The sequence below is a fragment of the Nicrophorus vespilloides genome, unplaced genomic scaffold (genome assembly GCF_001412225.1).
Source record: "Nicrophorus vespilloides isolate i.1.1-1 unplaced genomic scaffold, Nicve_v1.0, whole genome shotgun sequence".
Classification (NCBI taxonomy): domain Eukaryota; kingdom Metazoa; phylum Arthropoda; class Insecta; order Coleoptera; family Silphidae; genus Nicrophorus; species Nicrophorus vespilloides.
Window position 1 is genome coordinate 30,059 of NW_017096522.1, and position 23,177 is coordinate 53,235.

The following is a 23,177-nucleotide window of genomic DNA, read 5'->3' on the forward strand; positions in this document are numbered from 1 at the left end:
AAAATGTGCCTTTATGGATTTTGTCACGTTCGACGTGCAATTGCCAAGTATTGCTCCACGCGATAAATTATTGGCAAAGGACCTAGGTTGGGCTTATTTTTAGGTTTGGGGATTTCAAGCTGCGCAAAATTCTCGGTTGTGTTTTTGTCTACGTGTGTATCTGGTTTGATGCTACGATGAAAACGGTAATTGATCGGAATCCGATTCGATTGATTCGGTTCAAAGTTGAAGCCTTTCTTCTCTTCCAGCGCGTATAAGTTATCTTCTCGTTATTCTTCATCCTGATCTTCTTATCGACGCCCGCAAAACGATGAACCCCGTCCATGGTAAACACAGCTGACGATAATAGAAGTTTAATATTGCCGCAACTTTTCATCCTTTGTCATGCCAAAATTGATAACAAATTCCTAATTCCTTTAATCGTCAGCTGACGATTCTATGAATCACCTGATAATGCAACCGCATTCGCGGGTTGCTGGCAAGAAAACATTACAACGTCCGTGGGAAAACACATACAGACACCTACCCGCCAGCTTTTGGGGGTAGTCCGGTGACTTTGGGCGTAGGCACGCACGGTAGCCCTTCCAGATCTACGATGCTCGGGTCCATCTCAAGGATCATCCTGAGATCCTCATCAATGCCCAGCTGGACTCTAAGGTTCCTCATCGGCTGTGAAGATATCGCTGCCATCATCAATCTGTTTCTCTTCCTTCACATTCACATTCGCGGGTTTGATTTAGGGCCTGCTTGTAATTTCGCCTACGCCGTCTGCGAACCCACTCGAAGGACTGATCTATTTCCGGACCGGTGCCAATGTCTAATAATTTTCGCCCATTCTACTCTCGCACTTATTATCTGCTTCATGCTCTTCCTCCTATTTTTGGAATTCATTACCAAAATCGATTGTACCGACGCTAAACCGATTACACGTAAATTACAGAAACATCCTCTGAATAGTTCGCAAGTCGTGATTCACAGACAAGTATTTTTAGTTTTGCGCCCATGCGTCTGTGCTTTTTTTTTTTCATTTCGTAAAGATATTATATTTGTATACTATTTTAAATTTAGATATTCCACACGCACAGATGCTACTTTTTTTTTCTAATACATTTTCGATTCAATTTTTCTATTTGGATAGGTTCATTGTACTACCAATGGTTAACCCGAGTTTAATCAGAACTAGGAAACTGTCATAAGTGCATTTGTAATTAAGTCTCGAACGCTGTGAACATTGAGTAAGGCTGTCTGTATACTCGATATTTCACATTGCAGACGCCACATCAAAAGCATGACGATTGCCAGTTTCGCGATGGACTAGGCCCCAGAGAATGCATTTTCCATCCATCCATCAACGTGAACTTTCCAAATTGCAAAAGCAAACGCTCAGAAGTTCAAAGGAACTTTTCATACAACAAAACTTGCCAAATTCAATACCCAACACCTATTAACATATAATTGAATCGACAAAAATACAATTGCAAAATTAATTTTAGACTTAAATTTTTCAGTTATATAAAAAAAATAGAAAGAATTTTATATCAATTTTAATTTACTATATTCACTAAATTGAATATATTTCAGTTCTTCGAAAATTCTTATTTTTTACTTTCTGTCAAAGATTAATTATGTTTTTAAACAGAAATTACATAAAATATGAATTATAAATGTACATAGAACATGAACAAAATATAACAATTAATGAATAATGAGAGTTTTTTTTTAATAAATTATTCATTCAAATATCTTTGATAATATATATCATTTCGTAATTTCCTCTGTGGCTTAGAGCATTGCAAATAGTTAACAAAATATTATCAGTAAAAAAAAACACGAAGAAAGTAATATGAGTCACTGAGCGTAACAAAGGAAAATATATTCCAATTATCTGCTTGCTTATTCACTATAGTTTCAACTGGAAAAATAATTATAAGTTGAATTGTTTAAATACAGTAAAAAATAAATACAATGTCTGTAAGAAGACTTTTAACCTTTATATATTATATAATTTTAAATAATAATGTCATTTGTAATCACATGCAAATTGAATTAATCAATGTAGAATAAATCTTCAAAATTCTATGTAAGTAAATTAAACAATTAAGTATAATAAAGTTTTGTAAATTTAATACAAAATTTGGTAAAAAAAGTTATCCTTCGAAATCATTAATTTCCAATTAATGACCAGTTTTTTTTTATTATGCAATTAACAAGTTTTTCTTGATGTAATTACCATACATAACGTAGGAATTTGCATCATTGAGCATGAATATTAACACAACTTGAAAATCACTGGTCAAAGTATTTTTTTTTTAATTTGTGGTCCATCTCGTATATATCAATTATTGTTAGGATAATAATTGATCGTCGATTCCCAAATACCGTGAGATAGCCTAGAACTTGGCGCTTCTATTCTGGTTCTCTACTTAGTAGACAGGTATTCCCAAGGCCCGCGGCATTCCGAAACAAAGAAACTACATCAACACTACAACCACCTATTACGCAAACATTCGCAGTATAATAATAAACAAACGCAAACTATAATTGGAAATAATCATCGAATCGATGATGCTCGGTGGAAGAGGTCCAAAATTCCCGACAAAAAAAAATATAATAAGAGAGCAAAAAAAAATTTAAAGCAAACAAACCAACCGCTGCCAAGAATATGGTGATAATGACATACAATAATTGTCCTATTTTAAAGTTACTTCATTTTAATAGGATAATTGCGAGACGCTGAGATCGAAACACGGATGCAAGTACAAGGGTAGTATATAAAAAAATATAGACGTTAAATAAAAGTTACGTCTACAAAACATTAAAACATTGAAATGGGAATTATTTAAATGCAAATGTTTTCTTCGAAAACTGGAATCGAGATTTCAACGAACAATTAATAATGTATACATGTTGAGCTACAAAGTATCCGATTGTTTTATTTATTAGTATATTTTTTTTTTGATGAAAAAGTTTTATGAAACTGGTTATTGAAGAACTTGCGTCATTGAAGAATTGCGCGCATCCGAAGGGGCAAATCACGGACAGGGGAAATCCCTGAGCGTTACTCATGGTGCGCGCACTGCGCTCCGATTACATAAGCCAATCTGTATCGGCTGCTGCGAGCAATTGGTAACAGAATGATCGGCGTTTCCGCAAATGATAAAAAATGCACATTTGTACGTGTCATGTGATCGACCAAAACATTATGTTGGTTTTGTAACTCGTTTTTTTTTTGTACATTATTTGTATTGTTATTTGTTGTGGGGGAGGCGTGTGAAGTTACCTCTCGGTGACCGGCATGGTTTTGGACTTTAGCTCATAGAACTCCTGGTTTTTCGGTGTCCCCAGAAGATCATCAAAATCTAGCAGGTTCTGGAGATCCGCGTCGTCGGTCATGAAGGCCGACAGGTCAAAACCCAAGTCGATTCCTGATTCTGTCATCTCGGAAGGTTGCGTTGAGTGAGGTCCTGGTGCACTACTGCGGAAGGTCACGTACTTTGGCGCATTTGGTAATCCCAGAAGTTGAGGAAAGCAGATGGAAATGTTGTTATAATTGTTGTTCTCTTTTTCTTCGTGTATACAGATTCCTTTTCTTTTATTTATTTGTGTTTTTCTTAGTGAGATGTAGCGACAAGAAACCGCGGGTCGCTCTCGGCAATTACGAGACGAATATGTGGCGTTCAGTCGGCTTTTGGTATGGTTTTGGTTGCTTTTGGACGACGATCGCGCGCCGATTCATGGATTATTGTTTTCGCGCGCGCTCTCCAAAAGCTAAATAAATAATAAAAGAATTTGCCGCTCGCCAATTGGACACAATGGAAACGTCCGCGCGGCCTTTGCGCACTCTACTAACTCGACCTTTTATCCCTCGCAGACGCCTCAACTTATTTTAAAATTCCACCGCCGCTTCATTAGCTAACAAAGTTGCCTAACTGAAGCAAAAATATCATATCTCAACAAGAACGAAATTGCGTTTGTTTGACCCAAGCTAACTATATTAGATAAGCTAAATAGTTCAACAACTCTCTAAGGGTACTTCAATAACACCTAAATTGACTGAAGCTCAACCACTTTATAAGATCACAGCTTTCCTTACATAAATGCACACCCAAATATTCAAAAGCATTTCAACACCTTACAAAAATTAGTTTAACTTTCTTAAACAAATTAAGAATAATTTCTACCATTAAATCAATTTCCTTTAATCAAAATATTCAACCAAACTGCTACCGTTGCTATTCTTCATAATTTTATCACGACTACTTGCAAATACACTTATATACTTGCCAAGTATATAAGAGTCAGAGTAAAAACATAAATTATCATGATTGTATATCTTCTAATCTAGGAGTCCCTAAACTGTGCGCTTTGTATATACTACAGGGGCGTCACGAAAATTCTGATGTATTAACATAAAGTTCGTTCTGAGATAGACGCACGTATATCGAACACGCTCAAGCAATCTTCTCTTAACATCTCCAAACGCTTTAATCTATTATTCACCAATAATTACATCAAATAGGACAAGCAGACGCAAACAAACATCGATTCGCTTGATAGACTTTAGTCGCCGCTGAAAAATTCTGATATATGAAGGGAGCCATGATTTACCTGTTTACCTACCAATTTGAGAAGGAAAGATAATAAAGAATAGGAATTATTAATTTTATAATTTCTTTTATTGATTTCAATTTCAAATGTGGCAATTATACGTACATCAAATTATTTGTTTCCATTTAGTTTCTTCACATGTAGATATATATATATAGTCATATAAATAAAATACATTAACAAAAAATAATATATATATATTGTACAATGTTAAGGATCAATATGATTTTCTTTTAGCATGGAATACTAGTAAAAATAAATACGAAGCCTTTGAAATACTGAAATCAATGAGGATACAATTTCAGCAGGTCAGAATTGCGATTGCTAATATAAATAAACCAAAACAATAGGAAACAAAACAAACAAACAAAAAACTACTATTAAAATTAAACAATGCGGACAGTAAAGTCTGTATAATGATGATCTCTTCGTCCACTTACATTTCGATATTATTATTTTTTTTAGATAAATAGAAATAATTTCTTTGCTTCTTTTATACAGGATGTCTCAACGAATTGTTCGCTTTTTTTTTATACACATACATTAATTATATATGAAAAATGCTGCGAAAATACTACATTTTCATTTAATACTTTCCAAGTGATCTCCTTCACTTCTCTTCCGTTTCCATATATTACTCTATTAAATCTTTAATACGAAATCTCCCTAGTCACAGAGGGAAGTTTTGTATCAGTATTTTTTGTTCATTAATACATATATTTGTTTTGCTTTTGAAACACCCTATACAATAACGATAATACCAATTCTGAACTACTGTGTTATATAAGAGTTATAGTCCACGTGGCGCTTTTGCCCTAAAGCGTCACCGCGGAAATAGGGGGAGACGTTCACGGTTATACAGCACCGGTGCGCCTCCCCGTATGAAGCAATAAATAACAAGAATTACATATAAGTTACATGATATCATTGCATGGTAATGTTATGAAATCACATAGAGTAATGATAATAAATAATTCTTAGTTACAATTGCCCGAATGGCCAAAAAATAATATAATAAATAACCATAACAAAAATCAATAATTTACAAATAAAAACAAACGACTTTTTTCCTTTTCTTGATTTTTTTCTCTCTTTTCTTTTCGTCTTTTCTCTAAATCCAACAAACAAATGAAATATAACTTAATTACTCGGTTTTCGCTTTATCTCTTCTTTTTTTTCGTTTTATTTTTCTTGTTCACTTTTTTTTCTTATTTTTTTTGTGAGTTTATATAGTCGAGGATGCAATGCAATGATCTAATTGTTGTTACCGTTCTGAGACAACCCAGCAACCTGAGGTTTCGGCCTGCGACAAAAAGAAATTACAATTATATGTTCCGATGATAATGATTGAAATGTAAAGTAATTTGCTATAAGATATGTAAACATAGAAAGAACTTTACATTTCTGAATTGTTCTCCTTGCTCGGCGCTATATTATCTAGTCCCATTTCTGACAGCACGTTCAAAGCTTCCAATGAGGCTTTCTCGTGCGAAGCTTCGATTGTTGGCCCTTCGCCATGACAAACCTGTAATTTTATTACGATTGTTGATTGATTGTTTAGTATGTATTTTGTTTAATTAACTTACCTGAGGTGGGGTTGTACTTAATGACACCAATGTGAGGTACATCTCGTGATTCGCTTTCGGAAAGTCGGAGAACTGTATTGGGATGTCCATGATTTGCGCCAAATACAATAGCTGATCTTTGGAACGTACGCCCTGTGGTGGAGGCGGAGCTACCTTGGGAACTGATTTCTTCGTTTCGGACGAGCTGTAGTTGGTGTTCTCGGCCGTTGCTTTCGACTTGTTGTTCTGTAAGGAATGGATATTAATTTTAGGATGATTAGAGATGTACCGATTTACGTGTACTGATTGGTCCCCTACAAGGAGAAGACCAGGGACCAGTTGGCGGCCGCCGCTGCCTCCAACTGGTGGAGATTCTTGTTTCTCCTCGAGGAACGTGACTTTCCTAAGTTTGTCCGCTTGCTGTGCTGTCGTTGTTTGTTCCGTTTCCTTCTCGGACTGTTTTCAAACCGTTTTAGTGTTGTTGTTTCAGTAATAAGGGTTTATTAGTTAGAAATACCTTGTTTGCTTCTTGTTGTGTTTGTGTTGGTGACGTCTGCTGCGATTGTTGTTTGCTGGCTCCTGTAGGAGATGGAGATGTGGTGATGTAGCCCATCAGTGTGAGAAGAGCTTGGGCTGCATTCCTCTTCGCATACTTCTTGTTGGGGCCGACTCCGTTCGCTGAGCACCCATTGATAGAGGCCTGTATGACAAATTCTCGACGGCGCGGAGCTCCGCGTTCCTCCACGACTGCATAGACCGGCTCTTTTTCCTTGTTGGCTTGCTGTATTTGAATTAGGCGAGAAATTGGGTTAATATCTTCAACAAAGTCATTGGGCTTGTCCGCGTTGACTTTGATGAGATTCCTTGTTTTCTTCTTAGTGGCGACGCGTTTGCGCTTTAGGTGGGTTACGTTGTTCATGTTTGGCAATGGCGGAAGCTGCGACAGCTTCTTGAGCATCTCCTCTGCAGCACGTTTCTTCGAGACCTTTTTGCCGTTGCCCTCGCCCTCTACAGAGCAGTCCCCTATTTTGCACTGTGTGACGAATACCTTCATGTGAGGGGGTCCATTTTCACTCTTCACCTCAAAGCTGACATTCAGATGTCGCTTCAAGGCGATTTCGTGTACCAGGGATATAGGTGACTTGAGTTCCGTGTTAATGTCCGAAAGGCTTGAGTCTTGATCTTGGTCTTTGGTGGTCTCCTCGTTCTCGGCTGCGGCCTCTTCGCTTTTAAGTTTCTTTATTTCATCGATAGCTTTTGTGGCGGCATCATGACGGGCCGCTTGAATCGTACACCCTGAACCTGGATATTCGCGTTCACCTACTCTTAAACGAACCGTACACATTTCACCGTTGTTTTGTTGATAACCTGGTTTATACTGACCATGATGGCGATCATACTGATACTGGCCGCGCATGTTTCTTCTTGTTTCAAAGCTGTTGTAACGTGGCTGTCCAGGCGGTTGATAGATATTTTGGCGACCGTAATACGCGTTCGGTAATATATAGCCCTACGGAAAGATATATAACATTACGAAATTAGACTAAGCTCGTTCATGGGTTTACTGAAGTACTAACCTGGGCTGGTGGTGCAGCGCCGTTCTCTACGATGTATACCGTGCGTTCGCCCCGTTTCATCGCGAGTGCATTTAATTCTACAGTCGGTGTGACCATACCGGTGGAATTGCCACGGATTCCACCGGTCCTCAAGATCCTGTTCGTCTTTGGCGGCGGTCGTCTAAACTGTGTTTTCTCCAGAGCCAAAGCCGCCGCCGAATGTTGTGCCTTCTTAATACTGGCCCCCTCAGCTTCGTACTCCTCTTCGCCTAACTTCAATGTGACTGTAAATATCTTCTTATGAGCCGGTCCCTGTTCGCCGGTCAATCTATACTGGTGCTGGATCTTATTGTATCTAGCTAGTTCGTTTACTAAACACATTGGTGTTTTCTCTTTCATGTTTGCCAAGTTGGGCACGGTTGAAGAAGTAGTGGTATTTGCGAGTTGAGATGGCTGATGTTGTATTTGTTGTATTTGTTCCACTGACAGTTCCGTAGCCTCATTTGAAATTGGATCATAATATACTTGCGATACTGGATTATTAATGTTTGACTTTGAGTTTGCAAACTGTTGTATCGGTGTTATCGTGTTCACCAGGGTCGGACCCGACGGCATAGACACGAGAACACCGGCATGTGGACCACCTGGTACAGTCATCAGCATCCTCTGCGGCGGAGGACCCATTTGTTGCATGTTCATTCTACATCAAAATCAACAATATTAATTACACCATTCAATCGACATTTTCTCTACGCTACATACTCTCTCCACCTTCAATACCAATTTCTTCTGCAGACTGCATTCCTATTTTTTTCTTTTATTTAACCACAACCTACATCAATATTAAACGATTATATTGCACTTCAAATCAATCGTTGTTAACCCAACCCATAATATCTTTATTAATTTATCCATTTTCAATCATTTATTTTTATACCATTCTAACAATTAACTGTACTTTTTTAAAAGATAATAATTAATACAGTTCATAAATAATCTATGAGATCAGGATGTATATAGAACATAAATAAGCTCAAAGCAAAAAAAAATAGTTTCTTAACAAAAATCACAAATATGTATAGAAATCACATTGTTGAATATTCAAATACAAAATACAGCGCAAGAACTGTGAGCATATGTCTAGCAACTTATTGATGTATTATGACGTACACCCAAGAAACATCTTAAAATAATAACGCTATTATTATGCATTAAGCAACGCAAAGCAATCTTTGCATTGGATAAATGATAAATTTCTGAAGTTTTTTTGGGGTATGCGTGTTAAGGGTAAACAGTGAAAGTGTTAATGAAGCGGCAGAAAATCAATAGCGCGCGCGTCGTTCGATTACGTGAAATCTATAAATAATTCGAGTTGTCCGCTCTGAATCAACCGCAATTTAAGATCTTATTTAAAAGAAATATGTTGATAACTTACCGAACAGCTGGGAGGGGGGTTGAGTGTAAGTGGCATTTGAGAAAGAAAAATATCACATCTGAATATTAAAAGCCTTCAACCTACACCATGTGATTTTGGTTTCCATTCGAAACTATAAAGCAAAATGGTTCATGTTTTTGTTTGTTTCATCTAATCATTAATTGATTCCCGCTTCGTCACATGTACAGACATTTCCCAGACATGAATAACTAATAATGATACTCTCAAGTCACATAGTTGTTAGTAAGTTAAGATACAGGACCAATAAGCTTACAAAGAACGAACAAAAGCAAAGATGATTTGATACCACTGAAGAGTTAGGAATTATATCCAAAAATTAAACAAAGATTTATTTATATATTAAGTAGATTGTTATTATTTGAGAGAAAAAAAAGATGAAAGTATAATAATTGCATTTGTTTGCACATAAATCTTAATAGTAATGCTTTTAAAAGCAATGCCAAAAAAACTAGTCCCTTACGTGCGCTGTGAAAACAACTTTTTGGCACTTCCTCTATTGCCGCATTCCTAATATTAACATTTTCATCGAACACAACAAGAATGTCTTTAACCTAGGACTTGAAGTTCCAAGCATGATTCATCCTAAACCTCAACTTCGGCTATTCCCGCTGCCTTTCGAGATTTCCCCATTATGAAATACTCGGCTGATTCTTATTAAGACTTATAGTACACGTATTTTTAACTTCGCAGTAAACAAATACAGAAATTTATATTTATAAAAAACATACATAACTTTCTTCTTTAACCGATATTAACAATTTCCAAAACATGAATAATTTAATTCTATTCTGTTAATAAAAATCTTTTCCAAAGAATTTATACAAGAGGAATGAATGAATGACACATACCAGTTTGCGGAAGGACCGGAATTGTATACCAAGTTTGCAGTGATGGCGGGAAAAAAAGGCACTAGGTTTCAGGTATATCACACCAATTTTAATAAAGCTTCCAAGAACTTTAAACCAAATTAATTCAATTGCAATGAGATTAAATAAAGTCAAATAAAGCTTTTAAAAATAAACAGTTATTTCGTTTCCATTTGTTTTGAGTGAAATTTTACCGTTATTTGTATTCTAAAAATGTAAAGAAATCACTGTAATTTAACGATTATTGCCTTAAAATTAATATTGATGTATTACATACATAGTGTTAATATAAGGTTAGAACTAATTTTATAAGTAACGCAATGTGTTCCAATTAAAAACACGAATGGGTATAAATTCTCCGGAACTAGATAATTAAGTGTTGTAGCTGCTAAACTCAGCTTCCCGGTTAGTTTAATCCCGAATTGCTCACACACATACTTGATTTCATCCAGCAATCAAAATGTATGAATCGAATTTAGGTTGTTAACACTGTCGGTTCTACGTGTATCCGTTTCGAGTTATGTCAAAGCTAATATATCACCAAAGAACGTGAATTAAATTCGCAATAATTAGCTTTAAATCGATTGGTTTCAATTAACCAAATATATTTTTATAGAATTTTGCTCTTTTATTTCCAAGAGGTCTTTAAATTGAAAGAAGAGAAAAAGTTAATAAGCAGAAGCAAAGATATATACATAATTAACAAAGTGAAAATGGATTTGACAGGTATTATGCTTGATTGAAATTAGCAGCGACCCCGCGCTAGGTCGACCCGAATACTGTCAGAAGTGCTACTTATTTCGACCATTAAAAAAAAAGAAAGAAACAAAAGATCGCTGACTATGCAAATAAGTAATTTAAAATAACGGAATTACCACAAGTCTAAATTTCTTTGATATTACATGTTCTTTTATAAATAACATTATTGTTAGTACCAGGTGAATATTATGAATACCAAAGTTGGTTGGGTAAAGAGTGAAAAGAATAGCACATAAATTGGTGAAGATATTACAGAAAAACCATGCAGAAATAAAATGAAAATAAACATAATACTAAATAAAAATTAGTGACTTTTGTTTATCTAAAAACTTGCCTATTTCTTTGCATTGCTGTGGGAGGAACATGATGGTGCTCTGGATGTCGCATCATATTATAACTAATTTATATAATTTAATCTGAAATGTAAGAAGGTTAGCGAATTTTTCTTGGGGGTCTGCTCTTGAGACACTCAAATGTACAGATGATGTGATGAAATAATCTCGGATTTAGTATTGATCAGGAAATCTTCGGATCTTGATTTTATTGTCTTGGATGAGGACGTATTGTTTTGGAGGGTTGCTGTTATTTTGATTATTTTTCGGAACTTTGCAGTTTAGCCGGGAGTTAATTATTAAGGGAGGTGCAGGCCGGTTAAATGATTTTCTCCCCCGTCCCTTAATATCAATGTACGAGCTGAAGATCTTACCGAAGGTGGAATCCTTGTTGATATTTGTACTTTACACTCTCCACACTTTGGTTTCCTGTAACTGACTTTATCAAACACCACTACTAAATCTTTCAAATACGTTGGCAAACAATAAAGAAAAATAGCAGCTAGCATGCAGCCATATTTTACTTGCTGTGCTCTCCGGCCACAAGCAACGCCGCCTTTGCGACAGCAATGTTGCCACCACTTGCACAGGCAAAGGGTCTGTTAGCGCCCCCTCTTCGTGTACATAGGAACACCCATAGCCATAACCATAACCTTCGAAATACCGGCTCCACCTTTTATAGATTATTTTCTAAGAATCCATTCAAATCCATTGTTTGCATCAAATATACCACCTTTGAAATAATAAAATCGTCTTCGCATTGAATAATCGAGTCATCAATGGTCAGCAAAGTCTAGTAAGAACTTAGTCACAATTTTTTTTTGAGTTCCAAACAGTGCTTCCAACTGCTTCCAAACAACATTTAAGTTGGTACCTATTATGTTAACAATGATCCAATGATAATATTTCGTTTAGTATTGTTTAGTATCAAACGAAATGCCGCCTATTCTGTAATGCCCAATGGTAATGCCAAAAACAAGAACTGAATTCAAATATTAATATTATAATGGAATAAGTAAATTTGTTCCACAAATACAATAATAATTAGGCAACATGTCTGTAAGTTTTGATTATAAACATAACCTCAATGTGGTATGTTAATTATATTTAATATATAAATTAAATTTCAGTTAAATCGCCAGAAAGCAATGTACTCCAGAAGGGACACTGGCAGAAATAGGAGAGACATGCCTTCTACATCAAGGCAGATTTTTGATCATGTTACCTCAGAAATGAACACTCCAGATGAATTTAAAACCCACAACACTAATAATCCATTTGCCATTGAGTCAGTTGTGCAGGTATCACCTGAAGTCAGTTTGATCAAAACTGTAAAAGTTAGAAGAGTGCCCAATAAACCCACAGTTCCTGAGATTGTCCACATTGATTTAGAGCTATTGGAAGAGCAACAACGCAATGTATACTATGTGGAAGTTCAAAATACAGAAATGAAGCAACTCTGTATGATTTGTAATAATGTAGCTAGCTCTCCTGGCAATTGGTGTTTAATCTAATTGATTTTAATGTTTCAGTCCAAAGTAGTTAAATATAGTTGTAGGTCATGTGAAGAAAGATCTTATATATGCCATGACCAATGCCTAAACCAATTACAAACCACTGGAGTGGTTGTCAGTGTCAAGGAATACTTTACCAAATTCTATTGTCCTGTTCAAATTGACTCCAATTATAAGTATGTAAGGCAATGCAAACAATGTGCTGCCAAGCTGCTAAATGTACCTGGCGTGTTATCATGGGAAGCCATGGATTTTTGCAAAGAGCATTGTCTATGTAAGTAATATGTTAATTTAGAATATTCACTTTTAACAGTTTAACAAATTACAGATAGATATCAAAAGAAACTTAGCACCGTATGCGCCGAATGCAGAGCACCAGTCGCATTCGGACAAATGGGTAAATATTCGGTCCGATTTGGTTGCATAGTCAAGCAATTCTGCAGCGGTACGTGCTTAGAAGCTAAGAAAAAGAAAATACGTATATGCTCTTACTGCCAAAGAGGTCTGAAAGACCTGAATACGAATATTGGAAATAAATATTTTTGCAGTGAAGTTTGTAAAGGTATGTTTGAATTTCTACAAAATCCCAAGAAGACGCCATTTTTGATTAATTCAAATGAAGTAGTTTGCTATGTTTGCAAATTGAATGATAAATCAATCAAAATCGAATTTGACTACCACCGATCTATGTTTTATTTCTGTTCGACGGAATGCTTTACAGTATTCAAATTTATACAAAATTGTGACTCTCCTAAGAAATGTCATACCTGTTGTAAGTATGTGCTACAACAATACTTAGAGAGTAATGCTCTGTATTATGACAACAGTATACACTACTTTTGTTCAGAGACATGCCAACACATTTACATAATAACACATAGAAGGGTAATGCCCTGCGTTTGGTGCAAAGTAAAAAAGTACAACTTCGATATGATACAGAAAAATAATTTTCTCGGTATAAACATTTTCTCATGTTCTCTCCATTGTATGAACTTGCTGAAGGTCAGTGCCGATTCCATTATAAATAAAGGGTCCTCGTGTCATTTCTGCTTTAAGGATGTAGGAATTTACGACGTGAAATGTGGAAATGGAGTTACTTACACATTCTGCTCAAATCATTGCATCAGCATGTATCAAACATCTCTACAAGCAAGGCCACCTACGAAGAAGGCAACGCGAGGTCGTCCTAAAGGTAATATGATCGAACAGATTTGAAGTGAACTTGAAATATAAATATAATTTTAGCGAATAAAGGAACACTCCCGGTTATAACCAATGTCTGCTCGCTGGCACCGTCGGCGAAAAACAAAACACCTGTAGAAGCGACAATCAAGAAGATTGTTATTGTCAGACAAGCGGATTATCCAGATATAAGAAACGTTGCGACTTCTGTTAGCCCATCAAAATGCACGAAGTCTACTTCTATGAAATTTAATGTCGTTCATGTTTCATGCCAAACGGATATTCCTGGAAACGAAAACAAGATTTCACCAATAATAACACCTATCTACATTCCTTCCCCTATGTGGGCCTGGAAAGCTCCAATACTAAAACCTATTCCTTTTCCTTTATTCATACCTTGTCCAGTATTAATTCCTTTAACAAAATCTACAGCGGCCAACATCCTTAAAGAGGCTAAAGTAGATTATGTTAAAGGACCGACGGATCCTTATGAGGCTGAATTATTGATGATGGCTGAGCTTATAGCAGAGAAAAAAGATCCTTATAATGAACCTGATAGTGATACAGAGGAAAATCTACCAGAAGTGAGTTACAGTTCTGAGGGCGATGCTTTTAACGAGGATATGTTGCAAATCGCGTTAAAAATGGCTACTGACTTTGACAATACACCGATCGACTTGGAAGGTGAACTAAAGGCCAGCAAGATAGTACCAACGCATCACGAGCCAGGACCTAGTGGTAATTATGTGTTTTTCGTAATCTTTTTATATACGTATAAATTTGTCCAGATATTGTTGTACCAGTAATTCCACGAAGAAATACTCGCTTACGACAAAACCACCCACGTAAACCTAAGAAAGTTAATCCACCGTTGCCTACAATACAAGATTTACCATTGGAACCTATTGAGAAGCCAGATGCTAACATGTGTCTTAAGGTATGAAGGTTGTTTTAGTCTTAGCGAGGGATCGTGTACATTTTTTGTTTTGTAGTACACATTCGGAGTGAACGCTTGGAAGCAATGGGTTACCACTAAAAACATCGATCTAGAAAGATCTTCGCAACGATTGAAGCTCTTCAAAACGGAACTGCTCCAACTTACAGCTGATGAATTGAATTATTCCCTATGCTTATTCGTGAACGAGGTTCGCAAACCCAACGGTGCTGAATACGCCCCTGATACCATATACTATTTGTGCTTAGGTAATACTATAAACGCCTAAACCGCATTTTTTTAATTGGAAGAATTACAGGTATTCAACAATTCTTATACGAAAATGGTCGAATCGATAACATATTTTGTGATTCCTACTACGAGAAATTCACCGAATGTTTGAACGATATATGCAGAAAATTCACGGTCATCTATAATGATTCACGTAAATTACTCCAACGCTCATTTCACAAACTATTTAATTACGCAATTTACAGATTACATAGTGACTAGGGTCGAGGAAGAGCACCTTTGGGAAAGTAAACAACTCGGTGCTCACTCTCCGCACGTGCTTTTAAGTACTTTGATGTTCTTCAACACAAAATACTTCAACTTAACAGTATGTTTTGCACTAATAAACATGATTTTCAGGAGCAATTGACATCATAGCAAAATTACTTGCATATTTATCATTGGTTTCAGTCGGTCGATGAACACATGCAATTGTCGTTCTCCCACATAATGAAACATTGGAAGAGACATCCGAACCAACCAACCGCGAAGCAGACCGGTTCCAGAAATGTACTGCTACGATTTTATCCACCTCAAAGGTCGTTAGAAAGTAACTTGAGGAAGAAAAAGGTATACGAACAGCAGGAAAACGAACTAAATCCGCTTAGGTGTCCTGTAAAACTTTACGAATTCTACCTTTCGAAGTGTCCAGAGAGCGTGAAAACTAGAAATGATGTATTTTATTTACTACCTGAAAGATCGTGTGTTCCAGATAGTCCTGTCTGGTACTCTACGATGGCTTTAGATAAACCGGCGTTGGAAAAGATGCTTCACAGGGTTAGAATGGTAAAGGAAATTAACGTTGCTTTGCTTACTCATTAATCAATCATTCATTGCTTTGCTTAGTATCATTACAGTTTGCTTAATTATTTTACTACTTCTCATTATCATAAATTAATTCTTCTGCTTCATCTGGTATTAATTTTTCCAATTCTTTGGCTTGAATTGGACTTAAACTTGAGCTCTTTTGAGACGCTAGCCTTGGTGCACTTGATGTCCTACCATCAATCATCATCTGAAATAAAGTATATCCTATTAATTTTTAATTTAGTTGTAGTTAATTGAATTACTGATTTATTTTTTTGCTTTATCATTGATTATTGAATATTCATTTCATAGTTATATTATTTTTATATCAATTTTATACAAAATTTGATTTTTCGATGTTTCTCGATCAAACAAAAAATACTTTTTGTTAAATTTATTTCATACAATTCTTGTTTGTTTATATACATTATACAAATAAATGATTTTAAAAACAAATATTACCTTTGTACTACTTCCATTTTGTCTACTCAATTGACCTGCTGAGGTTTTGAATGAATTCCTGGAATGATTAACTTCGGTTGCAGATTTAAGCAGATCCACTTTGGAAGCGCTGCCACGGGATCTTTTGAACATCCCGAAACTATCGCTGCCTCGGCGAGCGCGCTTCAACACCTCACCGTCCATTTTATTTACGAAACGACCCAATGAGGTCAATGACCCAACTTGATTGTATTCAATGATCAAGCTCAACCGCTCGAAGCTGACCATCGTACCTTGATCACGAGTCTTTGGCTCAGGTTCAGGCTTCACTTCGTCGATCATATCTAAACATTACACTTGTTCGTTTTCTAAAGCGACAATTAAATTAATTACCTTCTTCCTGATAGATTATTTCAATTTTTCTAAGCCAGCACATGTGGAGAACGGCGTACGCTACACCAAATACTACAGAGGCTGTACCCATAAGTCTGAATGCCTCACGGATACCATATTCTCCGATTAATCTACCACCTATGAAACTACCGCTACCTCTCCCTAAAGAATCACTGTACTATTACTCATTTATTCATGTGATATTGCACTTACCTATACTAAAGTGAGCCATTCCTATCACACCTATGAGAGTTGCTAAAAGTCCTTTAGGAGCTATGACCGCGCAATATGTAGCTGCAGCAACCCACATAAGATGCACCGAGAGAGACTCCATTGCTTCGAACGGGAAGCACCACCAGGCGCTCCTAAAACATCATATTAATACGTCTAAAATGCACAAAACTAGTATCACCTACTCTATGAATGAGTATCCCATTAACCTTGCTGAATGTGCGAAGAATGCTATAATTATAATATTAACGTGCCCGATTTTCTTGGTTATCTTCTCCGCTCCGTACAAAAATGGCATAGAACTTAAAGTTCCGACGGTAACAGTAACTCCTAAAAGTGCATTTGGAGCACCTAAATCCTTAAGGTATAAGAACAGGTAATTCTCTATGAAACCCCAAGGATTACCAAGCAGGAACATAAATATAATGAAAATAATAACATTCGGCATTTTGAAGATATTAATCATGTCTTTGAAAATATTGTCTGCAGGAAGCTTGCTGCCTAACGGCATCAAATAAACAGCAATTGCCGAAATTACCATCAATACATCGTATGTGAAGAAAGCTGGGGAATAATTCGTATATCCCAAATATTTACTGCTGTAATCAATTAATACTCCGGTAATTGGTGAGAACAAAGCCATGCCCATGCTGGAAAATAATTTCTCACGGCCAAAATCACCGCCGTATTTCTCAATCATAGTTAATGCAATCGGATCCATAATTGTAACACCAGCAGTCATCATAATACTTCCAACAAATCTCAAAACGAAGTAAATCCAGTAAGTCTTGTTATCAGTCTCTTTAAAATCTGGTGGACAAATTTCTGGTCCGCCCTGATGGAATTTACATTTCTGTACAATACAATCTCCAGCCCAATCCCCCGTGTTGTTGTGGCGTAGGACAATACCACCACATCTCAAGTCGCTGTTATCTAATTCAGTGAAATTAACACCCGCCTGTGTTAATAGCTTCTCTGTGAAGCGCACCTTAAACTCTATGGCAGTATCATCTTCCTTAGACTCTAGCTCGATTCCTAGCACTTCGACAGGATCTCCCAAATCTGGATGCATATCAAGAACGAACAAAACGCCCGGCCTGTAACATTAAGCAATCGAGTGTTTACAATGAGCTTAGAGCACTCAATGTTTGACGAGGCGAACGGGATTATGATTATCTTATTTGCTTTGGAGGGTTCGGAATTGATATTAAAAGTGACACGCAAAAAAAAAATCACATTGTGCTCGCCATGTTTTAATGGGGAAATTAGCAATTTGAAACACCGGTCAGTTATTATGCAGAAAGGATAAGGCAATTGCCTTAAATTGCCTGCAATGGATTTGAACTTGTCGTCCCGGATTTATTTATAAACGTCAATTGAGCGTAATTGCGTAAGCGCTGTGCCGTAATTGAGGGGGAGGATGGAGCAATGAAATGAACTTTACCCTTCCTTCCTAAACCCATCCTGATTCGCTAAGTGCATAGAAGCGTTTGCGGTGGTCTGATTCCTCGGCTTTAGGAGGCAATGATCGAAGCACTCGCCAAGGACGACGTTAATTTCTTCTTCGTCGGTGCATTCTCTGCTTGGGCATGGACTCCACCAAACTTCTACGTGATCCCTGGAATGACGCATCACGTAAGCTTCCGGTTCTGTCCCTGGAATCTCCTGATGGGGTATTATGAACAGAGCATGATGGACAAGGGCAGTCATTAGAAATGAAATTATGACTACTGGCTTGTATTGCCCAAATTTGTCCACTAGAAAACCTGTTATTGGTGGTGTAAGGAAGGTGGTTAATGGAAGGGTTAGATATATTATACTGATTTGTCGAACTGTGAGACCAATGCTTTGCATGTGAATTGTCAAGTAGGGCATTAAGGAGGAATTGGCTAAAATAATTTTAATTATTAACATTTGTATTACCAATGTTTTACTTTGATACATACCGCCGTACAGAAAGAAGAGCGTTAACTTCAGCATGATCAGTTTTTTGTTAACCGAGAAGAAACCCCTTTTGGGCTCTTCCGTTTCCACCGACTTTTCGTCCATGTTATTCACTTAACCACCAGCTACTGAATTCGGTAAAATTTATGAGGCACATTTCTAGTTTGCTTTCGTTAAGAAGATTTAGATAAAATCTTGTTTAAACAATTACAGATTAGCTACCAGTTATTGTTTTAGAGTTTGTTTGCGGCATCTTGTAACGTATATTATGAGCTGTTTACGAGCGTAGGCTTTTCATAAAATTGATTCAGCTTCATTAAGTAGTGGATTGCTACAAGTAGGAAAGAACGTTAATTATAGTTAAATATTGCGCACTTAAATTAGGATTAAATTCCATTAGTTAGCCTTCAATCTGTAAAGAATGTTTGAAGTCAGTCGGTTGTTGTGTGTATGTAGAGATTTGGTGGTCATAAATAAAAAAAAATAAGCTGATCAAACATTACGCATGGATAGAGTTGGTAGAAGTATGATTTGGTATGTCAAGGGTTTGCAGCGCTGAAAGTAGAGGATAATATCCTGATCCGGATCCCAATTCCGATCTTGTGTCGTAAGGGTAGTTTTGTCGCCAGTATGCGTCCTTGACAGTAGCGTAGGCGCAGAGCGGCAGGATAAAAATCAATTTATTTTGCCAGCCAGTCCTGCGGATATGTGGCCGGAAAATCCCGCATTTGTACGCTTTAATACTACCTCAACACCTCCGTGAAATGTGTTCGGCTGACAGATCGTTTACACCGGTAGTGCCTCATTGTTCAATAAATTTGGTCTGATTTCGCGTATGGGAATATGCCGCGTCGGAGGCACAACAATAATAGGGTTATCCAGAGGACTACAAGTGAAACGATACGGATTGGAGGAGAGACGGATGCTAATCACAGGCCATCAAATCTGCCCCCACCGCATACTAAAAAGACGGTGTCATCTGCATCGTTCGTGGTAACAGGTGTTAGTACACGAGCTGATGCAGCCACGTGCGATTCGCCAGATGATAGCGAAGAGTTCTCCAGGCAGACCGACATCGAAACTCCATCATTCTCTGAGGATACTTCATATTCACAGTATACCGAGGACGTCGACTACTGTGCTTGCGAGGAGATCATCCTGAAAAGATGCGTGAACGCCGTCATGACTGCTAGCGATGAAGCACCTCAAGAACCGACCTCTTCCAACGCAGCTTCCAGTCCAATAAAAATAATAACTTCCTCTTCCTCATCCACCTCACATATTCCATCTCCAGGTCGGTTCATAGGTCGCTTCCAAGTAGTCAAAGTAGAAAGTATACACCCCTTCCGAAGAGGCCGCTGGATCTGTCACGATTACGTGGACAATTCGGAATATGCACCTAAAGATGGTTACGAATACTTTCGTGGCAAATTCATCAAACGTAAAGAATTAGAAATAATCAAAAAGCAGATGGAACAAGAGACTTGTAAGTTGCTAAACTCCCAACACCGCCTAACTTATAAAACACAAAAAAACTATATACATCCTTTCGTAGTTATTTTCGATCCTCTTATGGACATCAACGCTCAGCAAGGAATGCACAATATTACACAACCAGTGGCTCTACTTCACAGTAAGCTCGAAATTTATACTATAGCTTTAAAGACTACTACTAACTGTTTCTAGTTCGTTTACTAACATAGCCTATCCTAAACGAAACTTATTTTGCAGATAGTGCAACTCAACTAGTTTTTATGAATGCTCCAGTACTGTCTTCAAATTACCATCCTATTATTAGATCAGGTCAGTAACCTCCTGAAATCCACCGATTGTTTAGATCGTGAAATAAAAAGCAATAGAACGTAATGCAACGTAGGTGTTCTGTGGAAAATCATCATCATCATCATCGTCGTCAAATTTGCAACTGTTCCTGAGCTTTGGCAATTTCCTGGGTAAACAGTAACTTGAAATGGCCACAGCTTAGAAATTGTTGAAATTATTCTTCTTCCAAAAAATAAAGGACAAGGACGACATACATCCTTAGTTTACACTTAAACAAATTAGATCGCACCAGCTTCCTAAAATTCGTTTCAGGTGAAATCACGCCAGTTTTAGTAAAAGCATTTGTTTACATTTTTAAACTTATTATAATGACGTGGCGATTTGTAACGTGCACCTGCCACGAATACAATTCCTAATAGTTTTGAATTTTTCAGAAAACACTGCCGCTCAAACTTTTAACTCCCAAAAAATAATTTCTACAACGCCTAGACCGATTCTTCGTACAGGTGAGTCGTGCGACTGCATTAATTATTGTATTTCTTGCCTCAGGCATCGTAATAGGAAAAAAAAAACCTGAAACTTTATCTAATCTTTGGGCAGGTTGTGCTCCGAAGCGCTGCAGTGTGTTCGCTCAGTTGACCGCACGCTATTCAAATTCAAACGCCGTACGGTTGGTTGTCTACACCCAAATACCGTTTGTACGTGCATAATTTTACGTAATCGGATAATGAGCACTTTCGTTGGTTTCTAGAGCGAAAAAAAAACTCCCATCAACTTGACCTGATCCATTTCTAGTAGTAAAAATAAAACTAAGATTATCTTGCGTTTTATGCGGACTAATCACCATTAGTCTGGATCATATTAAACTTGACTTTTATATTGAAAACTTGTAATGTAGCGCCGGAAACGTACAAGGAATTTTCGATTCCTGTAAAAGAAACATTAATATTTATGAACGTATTATTGTTATCCAAAATTAAAAAAAAAACACGCGCGCGAACATTTAGGAACAGAAAAAAAAGCGACGCGTGAATAGTTTGTGATGTTAATAAAATTCAAATTTATTTGATTCTTGCTCCCACGTGCGACGCGGAAATATTATGTCTCTTGATTTATTTGCAAAACATATTCCGAACTTTCGCGGATTCCTAAATAAATCATGAAGTATCGATTCGAAATCAGTCAAACAAGGCCACGCGCCTCGTCTTGTTTGTGTTTTGTTTCCGCTATTTAACATTTTATTTAAAGCTCTTGTGAAATGAGGAAAAATAAACATATTTGTCATGTTATCCAAAATTTGGATTGTCTACGTTTAAGCGACTTTTTCGATATCCATTAGCAATTCTTTAATACTACTTATTTTTAATGTACAATTTATATATATATTTTTTTAATAAACTGATACTTATTACAAAGATTTGACTTCATTTACATAATCATTTTAATTTATGAATTGTTTAAATTGTTGACTATTTTGCTAACACTTAACGCTGATTCGATATATCGTGATGTACTCGAAGCCTAAAAATGTTCAAAACTAAAAATATGTTTAACGCTATTTCTTTTAGTACTTGTCTTCTAGGAACTTAGGATGCGCTAAACGAGGTCTTGCTGTATTTGAATATTTGTAGTAGTATTGCCAACATTAAATATTGATTAGTTAATCAAACGAATAATTGACAGATTATATATTGTTAAAAGTACGAGTTAATTAGTGCTGTCCGCACTAATCCGATATTTGTCCATCAATAATAATAATAAATATAAATAACAAACATAATTTTTCTTTTAATCATTACCTCATAAATCAATAGTCTCGACGATTATTTCATTAAAAAATGCAGTATTGCCAATATAAACTATTGACAAATTAATAATTGACAGATTAAATATTGTGAAGAGTGCGATGTAAATAGTGCTGTCCCTACTATCCGATGTTTGTCAATCAATATTAGTAATAAATATAAATAACAAACATAAGTTTTCTTTTAATCATAAACTCATAAATCAATAGTGTCAACCATTGTTTCTCCAAATTTGTTTTCGCTTGCACTCGATGAATTATGTTTTTACTGAGAGACAAATAATCAAATCTTTCATTTTGTTGCTAAGGAATGCGCTTTATTGCAACACACGTGAAACACTGACACAATTATAATGCGCTTCGATACCAAAAAAAATCACTTTTCACGTGACGCTTTGTTCCAATATCAATCAAATATAAGTGAACTCAATACTCAATTACGAGTATAGATATATGTAATTTGTTGATAGACGAAATAATAAAATTTAAATTATCATAAGATTATCTACATATTATATTGGGATGAACATTTCTATATATTGTCCAGATCATCATAAATATTGTACTATAAAATCTGATAAATAATTCAAATAAACATTAGATTAAATAAAATGCGTGAGTCGATAAGCACCAAATGGGGACGACACAAATAGGACAGAAAACATGTATATAAATGTCTGGATTAATTAAAATGTTTTGATTATATTTTATT

General features: G+C 36.4%; 5 protein-coding genes across 10 annotated transcripts in view; 2 read left to right on the forward strand and 3 right to left on the reverse strand.

Annotated features, from left to right (window-relative positions):
- Positions 1-3,837, reverse strand: part of LOC108557332 (transcription factor EC) — a 33,535-nt gene extending 29,698 nt beyond the window's left edge. Inside the window, exon 1 of one of the 3 annotated variants that reach the window (XM_017913812.1) lies at positions 3,281-3,837. In XM_017913812.1, coding sequence (XP_017769301.1) covers positions 3,281-3,438 — 158 coding nt within the window. In that variant the 5' untranslated portion in view covers positions 3,439-3,837. Of the gene's footprint in view, positions 1-526; positions 954-3,280 lie in introns of those variants that run through there. The other 2 variants (XM_017913811.1, XM_017913813.1) reach the window with 2 other exon arrangements.
- Positions 3,838-5,778: 1,941 nt separating this feature from the next.
- Positions 5,779-11,711, reverse strand: LOC108557329 (double-stranded RNA-binding protein Staufen homolog 2). 2 transcript variants are annotated; one of them, XM_017913805.1, is made up of 9 exons: positions 11,517-11,711; positions 11,145-11,226; positions 7,751-8,429; positions 7,557-7,683; positions 6,691-7,493; positions 6,471-6,629; positions 6,195-6,419; positions 6,009-6,133; positions 5,779-5,911 (listed from the first exon to the last, which is right to left on the reverse strand). In XM_017913805.1, the coding sequence occupies exons 2-9, from the start codon at positions 11,198-11,200 to the stop codon at positions 5,863-5,865; spliced, it is 2,223 nt and encodes a 740-aa protein (XP_017769294.1). In that variant the 5' UTR covers positions 11,201-11,226; positions 11,517-11,711; the 3' UTR covers positions 5,779-5,862. The 2 variants fall into 2 exon arrangements, with proteins under 2 accessions (XP_017769294.1, XP_017769293.1); XM_017913804.1 differs by having other exon boundaries at positions 6,691-7,683.
- A 321-nt stretch (positions 11,712-12,032) lies between these two features.
- LOC108557328 (zinc finger MYM-type protein 3-like) lies at positions 12,033-16,093 on the forward strand. Of its 2 annotated transcripts, XM_017913803.1 has the most exons (11): positions 12,033-12,201; positions 12,273-12,620; positions 12,675-12,930; positions 12,985-13,658; positions 13,713-13,848; positions 13,902-14,576; positions 14,627-14,775; positions 14,831-15,041; positions 15,092-15,217; positions 15,270-15,391; positions 15,475-16,093. In XM_017913803.1, the coding sequence occupies exons 1-11, from the start codon at positions 12,196-12,198 to the stop codon at positions 15,883-15,885; spliced, it is 3,114 nt and encodes a 1,037-aa protein (XP_017769292.1). In that variant the 5' UTR covers positions 12,033-12,195; the 3' UTR covers positions 15,886-16,093. The 2 variants fall into 2 exon arrangements, with proteins under 2 accessions (XP_017769292.1, XP_017769291.1); XM_017913802.1 differs by having other exon boundaries at positions 12,985-13,848.
- Positions 15,938-19,490, reverse strand: LOC108557327. The gene is made up of 8 exons (XM_017913801.1): positions 19,102-19,490; positions 18,882-19,046; positions 18,380-18,824; positions 17,121-18,032; positions 16,918-17,069; positions 16,705-16,866; positions 16,333-16,655; positions 15,938-16,078 (listed from the first exon to the last, which is right to left on the reverse strand). Exons 2-8 carry the CDS (start codon positions 18,982-18,984, stop codon positions 15,938-15,940), a joined length of 2,238 nt encoding a protein of 745 aa, XP_017769290.1. The 5' UTR covers positions 18,985-19,046; positions 19,102-19,490.
- Positions 19,491-19,624: 134 nt separating this feature from the next.
- Positions 19,625-21,646, forward strand: LOC108557330. Of its 2 annotated transcripts, XM_017913806.1 has the most exons (5): positions 19,625-20,365; positions 20,435-20,512; positions 20,611-20,682; positions 21,096-21,167; positions 21,262-21,646. In XM_017913806.1, exons 1-5 carry the CDS (start codon positions 19,723-19,725, stop codon positions 21,369-21,371), a joined length of 975 nt encoding a protein of 324 aa, XP_017769295.1. In that variant the 5' UTR covers positions 19,625-19,722; the 3' UTR covers positions 21,372-21,646. The 2 variants fall into 2 exon arrangements, with proteins under 2 accessions (XP_017769295.1, XP_017769297.1); XM_017913808.1 differs by lacking the exon at positions 20,611-20,682 and having other exon boundaries at positions 21,262-21,642.
- The last annotated feature ends 1,531 nt before the right edge of the window (positions 21,647-23,177 follow it).